Source organism: Malurus melanocephalus, unplaced genomic scaffold (assembly GCF_030028575.1).
Source record: "Malurus melanocephalus ecotype Western Australia unplaced genomic scaffold, MMel_1.1 scaffold_78, whole genome shotgun sequence".
Taxonomy (NCBI): Eukaryota; Metazoa; Chordata; class Aves; order Passeriformes; family Maluridae; genus Malurus; species Malurus melanocephalus.
Window position 1 is genome coordinate 1,728,016 of NW_026623310.1, and position 11,179 is coordinate 1,739,194.

Genomic DNA, 11,179 nt, shown 5'->3' on the forward strand with positions numbered 1-11,179 from the left:
AGCTTTCCTCATTCTTGGAATAGAAATAAGTCAGAGGAGGTGATGAGGCACAGTATCCACATCTCTCATGTCTGGACTAGCCAAACAGCCTCCTCAACTCCCTTCTGTTCTGCTCTGCAGGCAGTTTCTGGCTCCTTTCTCTTTCCTAATCAGTGCCAAGGAGCCAGACACGGGCACAGAATGCAAATCCTGCTTCATCCTGGCTCCATGTGGAWCGACTTGGATTTTCATCCGAATAGCACTCCTCCTTGCTTTCTGAAACAGGCACAGAGGTGCACACAAACACACAAGGCAAAATGCACATTGAACAAGTCAGCACAGTGAATAAGTTATGTGAACCCCTAAAAGTTTGAAAATGGAAGCACCTCACTCAGTAAAAAAATTCACAGTGAAGTTTTACAGCTCCCTGAGGCCTTTCATAGCTGATTTGAGCAAGTGTTAAGGTATGATTGTAAAAGAGGTGGTCCTTCATGATCCCCTTCATGTCCTAATTAGGTGCAGATGGTCACAGATTTATTGCTCACTGCATAAAGGAGAATGACAAGCAAAAAGGGTTTGGGTCTGCTATCACAGACACTCAAAAATTGGTCCCTAGCTCCTCAAGAATCCCAAAATTGCACCTCAAAAASCTGGGACTTAAGATGAGTCCACATGTTATTTTGCAAGCTCAATGATGTTACAAATAGGKGTACATCATTTGCCATCTCATTTCTTTCGGTGTTTTAAGTTGCTTGAAAATGTTTCGTTCAGCCACCCTAAAAACTGGCACACATTTAGAGTCCATGGGAGTTTAAAACACACTGTCACAATCTACTGGAACTTCTTGTTTTCCTTGCCCAACTGGGAAAATTTGCGTGAAAATAAACTTCTGTTAATCAAAAGACATGGGTTCAACCTCCTTAAATTGCTTGGTGATACAAATAATTGTGTTTTATAGGCTCTCCTGGAAAAATTCTTTGTAGATACAAGTGCTTAATTCTTCACTGCTTCTGCCAAAAAAAACAGGGCAGCTTTTGCTCACAGATACATGGTGTGAACACCCGTGCCCTAGAACACATAACTCAAAATTGACAGTGAAAAAAAAAATACTAGAATTGCTTATATTTAGCAACTTTAATATGACAAGGTATTAGTGAAAACAACCCCACAGTGATTTCCCCTAGGTATATCAATGCCACAATTTATTACCAATGCTTGGGTTTTGCTTCACAAATATTTAGCACAAAACTGGTGCAACTTTATTTCTGYTTCCTGTTACTACGCAATGAAGAATAAATGTACTGCAATGTTCAACAGCCTACCATAAGACACATACAAAAGTGAAAAAACTTACTGTGTATATGAATGATCTGAGATTCCTTCTACTAAAAACAGTCCCAGGCATTTTGGTAGCTCAGATAGCAGCCCTGAACAAGAGACTTGGTGCTACACAGTGAATATTTCTGAAAGAAAGTACATAACTGTACAAGAAAGTATARCAGACCACATGACTATCATATGAATATCCTCACACAGAATTAATCTAGTTTCTTTCTATTATAACTTGGCAGTGGTTTCGTCTACTAAATTACTCGTATGTGGAGTACTCTCAAGAATGAGAGTTGCAAAAATACACTTTAAAACCTCAAATGCCTTGTAGGCTTGGGAAGAACACAGAGTGAGTGGATTTGGCTATTTATTCTAAATWCTGTCCACTTTAGAAAGCCCGTTTGCATGGGCTTTCTTTAGAGTAAGGAGGGAAATAGGGAAAAGCAATTAATAGGGAAAGCAATTAGGACAAAAAATGCTTACAAAAGCAACAAAAGATTAAAAACTTGGTAYGTCTCTGGGAAGGTGAAAACAAAACTGACTTCATAACAAGCCTAGTTTACTTTCAGTGGCATGATAGCCTTGGGGAATTTCTACAGAAAAGGTTTTGAACTGCTAGAGTGGGAACACCACTGACAGTTCATCACTGCTCCTGCTAAAGTTCTTGTCAGTACCCTAAATGCATGCATACAATATCCTCTGCTACATATGCATGAAGCTGTGAAGTGTCGATGACTCAATTAGCCTGTGCTGGATGTTCACACATTAAAGGCAAACTTTGCAATCTGCAAGTCTGTCAGCAACACAGTTTTCATACTGCTGACATCAGCAGCTGAATRCTCTGTGATTAATGAAAAGTGAACAGAAAAATATTGGAAGTATTAATACATCTGGTTTTAATTACCACTAGGGGGATTAAGAAAAAACCCCAAAATAACTATGATTAAGACCGTGGGAGAATTCTGTGAGGAAAGGCTGAGGGAGCTGGGACTGTTCAAGCCTTGAGAAGACTCAGAGTGATCTCATCAGTGTGTGATGGAAAGGTACAAGGAGGAACTAAGCTCTTTTCAGTGGTGTTTAGTGACAGGACCAGAAGCAAYGGGTACAAACTGAAATATGGAAAGYTCCCCCTGAACATCASGAAACACTTCTTCACTGTGGGTGACCAGGCATTGGCACARGTTACACAGGGAAGTTGTGCAGTGTCCATCCTTGGAGGYATTTAAAACTCATCTGGACTCAGTCCTAGACAACCTGCCATAGGTACTCACTTTGGGCAGGGGGGGTTGGAGGAGATGACCTCCAGAGGTCACAGAATCATAGAAAGGTTTGGRTTGGAAGGGGCATTAAAGATCCTTCAGTTCCAACCCATCTACTGTGGTCAARGATGCTACCCACTAGATCAGGTTGCTCAGGGCCCCATTCAACCCAGCCTTGAACACTTCCAGGGACGGGAACACAGAACTCCTCTGGGCAGCCTGTTGCAATACCTCACCACCCTCATAATAAAGAATTTCTTCCTAACATGTAATCTGAATCTCTCCTCTTTTAATTTAMAACTGTTGCCCCTTGTCCTATCACCACTATCTGTCCATGTAAAAAGTTGCCCTCCCTATTTTTTATAAGCCCTCTCTTAAGTGCTCAAAGGCTGCAGTGAGGCTGAGTCTCCCTGGAGCCTTCTCCAGCCTTACAACCCTAACACTCTTARCCTGTCTTCATAGGAGASATATTYCAGCCCTCTAATCATCTTCAGCAGTCTCTTCTGGACTTGCTTCAACAGGTCCATGTCTGTCCTGTGCTGGGGACCCCAGAGCTGGATGCAGCACTGCAGTGGGGTCTCACCAGAGTGGAATAGAGGGGCRGAAYCCCCTCCCTCACCCTACTGGCCAYRCTGYTTTTGATCCAGACCAGGATGCTGTTAGCCTTCTGGGCTGCAATCACACATTGCCAGGTCATGTCCATGTTTTCATCCATGGGAATACTAACACCTTCTCTGCAGGGCTTCTCTCAACGAGCTCTTCTACTCTGTTCTTCTGTCTGGGATTGCCCCAATGCAGGTGCAGCACCAAGACATKGAGCYACTGACCACAACTCTCTGGCTGCATCCATCCAATTCCTMCCCACCTCAGATAGTTCATGTGATTCCATGAACTATAAATTATTAGAGCTGAGAAATCTTTTTGATACTCCCACCATCATGCAGATTTCTCTCTAAACAAGCAAGTGAAACTCAAAAGCCAGGTATGTAGGTGTCTCCCTCATTAATTTGTCTTCTTGCTTCCAGGAACTCTTCATCGTTATTACTGAAGTCTCACCTTAATTAAGCTGTGACCTGTGATCCTTCAACTTCTTAAAAAAGTTGGTCTAAGATTCATACCTACCTTGGCCTAAGATTCATACCTTCCAAAAGAGTCACCATGAACTCCTTTTCGAGTCAGTGGGGAGAAACATAAATTTCATCATCTAAAACAGTCTGGACTCCTGTTCCCTTGAATAACTTGCCTCTTCTCTGAACTCAGGCAATAATTTCCAAATGTTGAAGAAAGGTRTTTTGAGTTGAGAGATGTACACCCAGCAGAGATCTATTCTGTAAACATTTCACATGCTTTTAAGGCAACTTCTCTCTCAGGGAAAAGAAAGAAGGTTAAGGGAGAAAAAAAAATGCCTGTAATAATTAGAGCTGTTGTTTCAGAAATKAAATGTTAGGCCACTGGGCCTACAACAGACCTCTTCCAATTTATCTGCTTACACAAAGATAGAGATGTCCTGGTTAAAYCTATAGTCAGTAGCATTTAGGACAGTCAAAATATTTTAATTAAAAACACCAGTAAAATAACCAATAAATTCCTGAGGGCTTGACACAGTTCCAGTTCCACTCCCACGTGGTGAGTCCTCCTAAGTGGAAAACTCAATCTGGGCTGGTGAGAACCAAATAACCACTATTAAGGTGGACTTTTCTTACTCCCACTACAGCAGAGACTTTGTCTCTCTGCTTCTGGCTATAGCAATGGCCACACAAACTAACAATTCATCAATTTCCAACCTGCACTCTTCTCATGCAGAAGACACAGGATGACCTCCATGAGTATCCCTAACACTTACAAGATCTCAAAATACACAAGTGGCTCAAAGATAAAACAGATCATGCTAACCTCAAAGAGGGTGAAGGATCACAGGTTCTGGAAAGGTCTTGTTCAAAGAAACAGGATTTGACACTCTTTCAAATTTTGGACAGCCTCAACTCTGCAAGAGACTGATGAATGAGTTATCTGGATCAAATTTGCCAGATAAACCATTTTATTATTTTAAAATTGAGAATGTGGTGGGGGAAAAAGAGCAATGTGACAGGAGATCAGAAATGTTTCGGATTGTTCTGCCTAAGCCTCTCCTAATTTAGAGAACTTTCTATTTTCACCCAATGCTTCCCAGGACCCAGAGAGCAGGATTAGTTCCTTATGTTGTTCCAAGGAAGACAATTTAGAAATATGAAGTCTTGATGCAAACTGACACATCATCAACAGTATTTTGAAAAAAACAGCACATTCAGTCTTACTGCTATACTGACCCTCTGGCCTATGCATATTTTAATCAAGACAAAATAAGGAAAAAGGTTTATTAGCTAGACAAAACCGCCATTGGAAACTGTCCCCGTGAGCGTGTCCATGGGATCCTTTTGGAGACAGTGCCAGGTGCAGAATGTGCTGGACATCCTGCCCTCGGCCTCACATTAACCTGCACACAGTCGCAGGCAGCTCCCTCTCCAGCAGGAGATTACGGCAGGGCGGCAAGCCACCACATCGAGCACCTTCCTCTCCTGGCCAAAGAGAACGGCCAGCATTCACACAGGAAAACACGGGGATGTGGCGGATGCAGAAGGAATCCCGTGACGCCGGGCGGCCTCCGGCTCCCCAGAGCGCCCTCCCTCCCATYCTCCCGGAGGAACACAGGGGCGCCACTGGGCCGCAGGTGTTGTCTGACTAAGCTGTGCCAGCGCTGTGCTCTTGTCCGTTCTCTTCCGGCAGCTCCGGGAAATACAAAGGGGTCCCAACAACCCAGCACACACCGCTCCTTTCACAGCGCCACGGGTTCTGTGTTTACTGGGTGGGCGGGCGAGGAGGAGGCGGAGAAGGAGGCGGGAAAGGCGATGGAAGGAGAAGGCGGAGAGAGCGGCTGCGGCGCTGCTCCCGCCCCTTCGGGGGCTGGGATCCGCCCTTTCCGCTGGGACGGCGACGCGGCGCTGCCCAGGATGGTGGCGGGAGGGCTGTGCYTGTGTGGGCTCCTCAGGTACCAGGGCGGGGGCGGCGCGTCCTGGCGGCGGGCAGGGAGGGCGGGAGGCGGCCCAGGCCCGGATCCGGCCGCGCTCCCCCGTCCCCTGGGGCGGCCCTGCCTGGCTCCGCGCTGCGCCGCCGGGCTCCGATGGGTTAATGTGCTTTTCCGCCGCTCCCGGCCGAAAATGAAAGGGCTTCCTTACGTGCCGGTCGTGACGCCTTGGTCGCTCCTTTGGTAAACGGGAACGGCCGGTAAACGCTGTTTATCCCAAGGCTTATTAGCACAGCGGCAGGAAGCAGGCGCTGTCCCTGTGACGCTCCGGGCCGGGAAAGCTCCCTTTCCTGCGCCTGGAGAGCTGTTAGGGAGGCGATGGAAAACCAAGGGAGTACCCCTGTCAGTGTCTCAGAGACCTGAGCAAACGKGTCTCTCTACACTGAGACACTGCACAGAGTTGCTCTGGACAGCTGGCATCGCTGCTTGTGCCTCTGGGGAATGGGAAGTGCAGGCTGSAATGGGAAATGCCTGCCCCAGTAACCCGTCACCGAAGCAGTTCACAGTAGAGCGAGCCAAACAGGAGATAGGACTGAAAAATTCTTTAAAAATCTATTTAGAAGTTATTCTGCTAGTGTATTGCCAGGTTGCTAAGGGCATGTAATCTTTGTGGTGTGTGTAGAGCGCATGGRGATAGATAACACATAGGGCATGAATAAACAAAATAAATGGTTGCAAGGTAACAGCAGGGGAAAAGAGATCTTTTGATACACAATGCAGAGTAGTGATTTTATTTCAAATTGTCAAAGTCATACACAAATGATGATTTCTTCAATTAGAATAACTCAAGAAATAACTAATTAGAATAACTCAAACTCGTAGCTCTACCTTTATGCCCTTCATGCTCAATGTCATAAATAGTATTTCTTTAAAGCAATTATATATTTAAAATTTCCGGCTTGTTTCAGATTGCTGTGCTCACTGTTACTCCCTGCATTATTTCTAAGTGGAATTCTGTGTGTCTGCTTGGTGGTACTGCTATGGGGAKTACGGCTCTGGATACAAAGGAAGAAACAGTTGATCTCAGCTGGAACAGATGGGAAGCGGCCACTGCTGGTGGCCTTTTTTCACCCATATTGCAATGCAGGAGGTGGAGGGGAAAGAGTCTTGTGGTGTGCCATAAGAACACTTCAGAAAAAGTAAGCATAGGTGTTTATCAACCATATTTCATTCTCAGCTTGTATTATTTATGCATATGTTGGCATTTTACATATTTAAATAATCTAATGGTCTTACATTTTATTTTACGTCTGAGTTTCATGTGGCTACATTCTACTGCATCCCTTTAGATTTTGGTATTTCCTGCTATGGCACCTCTCACGTTTTTCCTTTCTTTCCTTGAGAAAACCCCTCCTTCCTCCTCAGTTTTCCACTGCTGATATGGAACTTTGTATAGTCATAACTGCTCAGTAGGTAACTGATCATCTTTATACTTGCCTGTTGGTATAAAGACAGGAGGCAAAACAAATTAATGCTTAAAGTGGATTTAACATGGGCACATCCATTGATTTGCCATCATTTGTATTTTGTTCATGCTATGCACTAGGCAGGTATCTCCTAATGCAGGGCAGGGTGTTTTGCAGTGGGTAGAATAATGTTGAGTTCCTTTTATGTTTTACTCAAATTAAAATATTCCTCCTCTCAGCCATATGTTTTTATGCAGATCAGAAAAAACCTGTGGAAGTATAAGGAAAAGTATAATTTCGTTAAAATAATTTCATAGCCAGGCATTTGTTCTCACATTCTTCTTGAGTGCTTTTAAGTGGATTATATTTTAGTTTCTTGCTGAAAAATATGAAGAGAATAATATATGAAATTCTTTTTCTTTATTCTTACAGGTACAGAAATGTAACATGTGTTGTTTACACTGGTGATAGAGATGTGACTGGAGAAGAAATAGTGGAAGGTGCTTTCAGAAGATTCAATATTAAGTTAATTCATCCTGTGAAGTTTGTATTTCTAGAAAAACGCTTCCTTGTGGAAGCATCTCTTTATCCTCACTTCACTTTGCTGGGACAAAGTTTAGGATCAGTGTTTCTCGGCTGGGAAGCTCTTCTAAAGTGTGCTCCTGATATTTATATTGACTCAATGGGTTATGCCTTCACAATTCCCCTCTTCAAATACCTGGGAGGTTGTCGCGTTGGATGCTATGTTCATTATCCCACTATCAGCACTGATATGCTCTCTGTYGTGAGGAATCAGGATACCAGGTTTAACAATGCTGTGTTCATTACAAGCAGTCCTTTCTTTAGCAAATTTAAACTTGTCTACTACTACTTCTTCGCTTTCATGTACGGGTTGGTTGGTTCCTGCAGTGATGTGGTCATGGTGAATTCTACTTGGACACTGAATCACATCCTTTCCCTCTGGAGAGTGGGGGCTTGCACTAGTGTTGTGTATCCACCATGCGATGTTCAGACTTTCCTGGATATTCCACTGGAAGTGGAAAAGAGCACCAGTGAATATTCCATTGTTTCTGTCAGCCAGTTCAGGCCTGAAAAAGATCATCCTTTGCAAATCAGAGCCTTTGCTAAGTTGCTGAAAGAGAAGAGAGTGGGACAGCAGCCATCACTGAAGCTGATCTTAATTGGCGGCTGTCGTAACCAGCAAGATGAAGAGCGTGTCAATAAGCTGAAATGTCTGTGTGAAGATCTGGGAGTTAGTGACGATGTGGTGTTCAGGATAAACATTCCCTTTGAGGAGCTGAAGAGACACCTGGCTGAGGCCACCATCGGCCTGCATACCATGTGGAATGAGCACTTCGGCATTGGTCAGTACATTTCAGGAGTGTTCAGCTGTTTGTTCCTAAGTGTCTAAGCATAGAGGTCTGCTTACCAAGCAGGTGTCCAGCTCCTGTTCCCGTTGGAGGCAGTGTAGCTGCCATAAAGCCTGCAGGACCAGTGCAGGTGTGGTGCAGGTGATGCACCACTAGGTGCTACTGTAGTGCAAGCTGAAGTGCTGTAGTCRCACAGTTAATTCTGATCATCCTCTGGTCGGCTGAACACAGAGCTAGCTAGTCCCATCTGTGCTGCCCAGAAAGTCCTGCTGACCTCCAGGCATTGCTCTGCAAGGTCATGGGTCAACCTATCGTTCTTGTGTTAGGTTTGCCAGACTTCTGGAGCTTCAAGAAGCTGCAGGCGCTTCTTTCAGCACCTTAAATTGTGCCCCATTGGCTCCACTGACTGCAGGGAGAGCTTAGAAACAGTTCATGTGTAGACATCCATCTTGGAGGTTGTGTTTCACCTGCCTCAAATGCTGTTTGAAATGTCTGGTGTGTGTCATGGGGCTCTAGCTGCTGTTTCAGGGTTATGAGTCTCCCACAGATCCTGTCTGGTACAAATTAGCCCCATGTAGATGCCACCAGGTACTTTTGGCCATCTCCTTGCATTAGGCAAGGCAAGGCATTTGTCTGCTGGGGCAAATGTGTCAAGCCCTTAAATCAGTCAGTGTAGCGTGGAGCAGAATGCCAGAGAGAAGCTGGGACTCAGAATTAAGGTGTGGGATTCAGTTTATTTGGATTAGTTCGAGTCCTGAACTTGAAAGAGCATGTCAGATTGCCCATCTATAAATCTACAGCTGGGTAAGTTAGTAGCCAAGCAGATGGAYGCTATAATGCTATAATGGGACTAAATTGCATTGAATGTCTTTAAACTTTATTAAAGTACAAGTTAAGTGAGTAGCAGGAATAGTAGTTTATGATCTGTAGGAACATGGTATAAAAAAATTGTTACTGAAGTGTCTCTCAGAAGCAATTGTAAAATAATGAAAATTAGGTCTTCTTGGTGTTTTTTCTCCCACAAAACAGTTCAGTTAGATTTTTTTTAGAAGTGGTACGATCACACTGATTTTGAATTTGAGCGGGATTTCACCTTCATCTGACAGGCTTTTTATGTGCAAAAAATCATATTCCAAAACTTATGAGCACTATTTATAGTAGGCAGTGTTTGAGCTGAGGGAATTTACAACAGTCAAATCAGATGTGTGAAGAACCAGCATTTCTGAGGTCTGTTCTGGAACTGTGGAGGAGAATTGAAGTTTCTGTATACATTATATGTTGTTCCTGTCCCAGAACTTTTGGCTGAGGAAAGCTTACTGATTGTCATTTCAGTAAAATTTCTTCCATCAAAAATACAGATGTAGAGATAACAAGATTTACTAGTTTTTGTTGAGTTGTAAAAAAATAGAAAGATTYGTTAATCTGCAAAATACTGAACTTCTGAATATCTGATTGAAATATGCATAGTCAACCTTTTTCTCAGTATCTTTACAAATGTTTAAAATCTTCAGTGTGARCGAAGATCGAACGAAAAAATGAGTACAGTCACCTTCATCTCTAATTTTATTTTTATGCAACTGCCACTCTACCCTAAAACCAGTGTTGCAGTGTTCTGTCACAGAGCTACCTTCCATGTTTATCTTCACATTTGTTTCAAAATCTAGCTTTTTTTCCACCATATATAATGGTGATGTAATCTCAGGWAGATCAGAAATGTTACAGGAACTACAAATCAACACGTTATATCTGATTTCTTAATTTCAGTGTTATGTGTTTAAGAGAAACTATCATTTTAGTCCTTAGAACTGAAAAACTTAAATTTATTGTGAGACCATTTTCGCTTTGTTTTTCCAGCTGATTTGGAATGCCAGCCTGTAGTGAATTTTACTGTTGGTTTAACTTTCCGGTGTTTTATAGAAGGTAAAAGCGTATGATGTGCACACTCATTTCAAAATGTTTTGTATCTCTCACAGGAGTAGTTGAATGTATGGCAGCTGGCACAGTTATCCTGGCTCACAATTCTGGAGGCCCCAAATTAGACATCGTGGTACCCCATGAAGGACGTGTTACAGGCTTCCTAGCAGAAGATGAGGATGGTTATGCTGAGACCATGGCTTATATCTTCTCTTTGCCTCCTGAGAAAAGATTGGAGGTCAGAGAAAATGCTCGTCGCTCTGTKCACAGGTTTTCTGACCAGCATTTTGAAGAGACATTCCTGTTATCTGTGGAGCCATTATTTAAATAAATGTATATAAATGAAAATGAGTAAAATTAACTTTTTATATTTGGATGTGTGGCATGTGTAAATATGTCTAATCTAAGATCTCTTGATCCCATTCAATAAAGAGATTGCTTTTCTTTMTGTCAGGCTGTCTGCTTTATATATGAGAGATTTCTTTTTTTTTACTAGGAAAGAAATGCTTCTATGTTAACTACATGAGAGTACCATGCACTTAAAAACCCTCTGGATTCACAAACCATGACAGTGCTTTGGTAAAAGATCTACACCAGGAAGTTATTTTATTTATCAGGCACCACTTTTATTTACTGAGGATTTTCACACTTCACCTGTTTCATGACTGTCTACCCACAGTCATACTTTTTGAAGTCAACACTTTTGTTTCATAGCCTTTTGTCACRATCCRCTTAACCCAAGCAGGAGTTGTGATGGTTTGTTATCAGAATCTCAGAGTGCAAAAGAAATGAGGGGCAAGTATATATTCAAAATCATTAACAATTTTATTGGATTTTTGCGATAGAAGAGGGTGAGAGAGA

At 42.9% G+C, this 11,179-nt stretch overlaps 2 protein-coding genes across 4 annotated transcripts in view; one reads left to right on the forward strand and one right to left on the reverse strand.

Moving 5' to 3' along the window:
* ATP7B (ATPase copper transporting beta) overlaps positions 1–1,440 on the reverse strand; it is a 41,326-nt gene extending 39,886 nt beyond the window's left edge. The window contains exon 1 of one of the 2 annotated variants that reach the window (XM_057367406.1): positions 1,334–1,440. In XM_057367406.1, coding sequence (XP_057223389.1) covers positions 1,334–1,384 — 51 coding nt within the window. In that variant the 5' untranslated portion in view covers positions 1,385–1,440. The remainder of the gene's footprint in view (positions 1–1,333) is intronic. The other variant, XM_057367408.1, reaches the window with a different exon arrangement.
* Positions 1,441–5,462: 4,022 nt separating this feature from the next.
* On the forward strand, positions 5,463–10,766 carry ALG11 (ALG11 alpha-1,2-mannosyltransferase). Of its 2 annotated transcripts, none has more exons than XM_057367410.1 (4): positions 5,463–5,592; positions 6,576–6,767; positions 7,467–8,398; positions 10,378–10,766. In XM_057367410.1, exons 1-4 carry the CDS (start codon positions 5,555–5,557, stop codon positions 10,647–10,649), a joined length of 1,434 nt encoding a protein of 477 aa, XP_057223393.1. In that variant the 5' UTR covers positions 5,463–5,554; the 3' UTR covers positions 10,650–10,766. The 2 variants fall into 2 exon arrangements, with proteins under 2 accessions (XP_057223393.1, XP_057223392.1); XM_057367409.1 differs by having other exon boundaries at positions 5,507–5,592; positions 6,537–6,767.
* Positions 10,767–11,179: the final 413 nt, after the last annotated feature.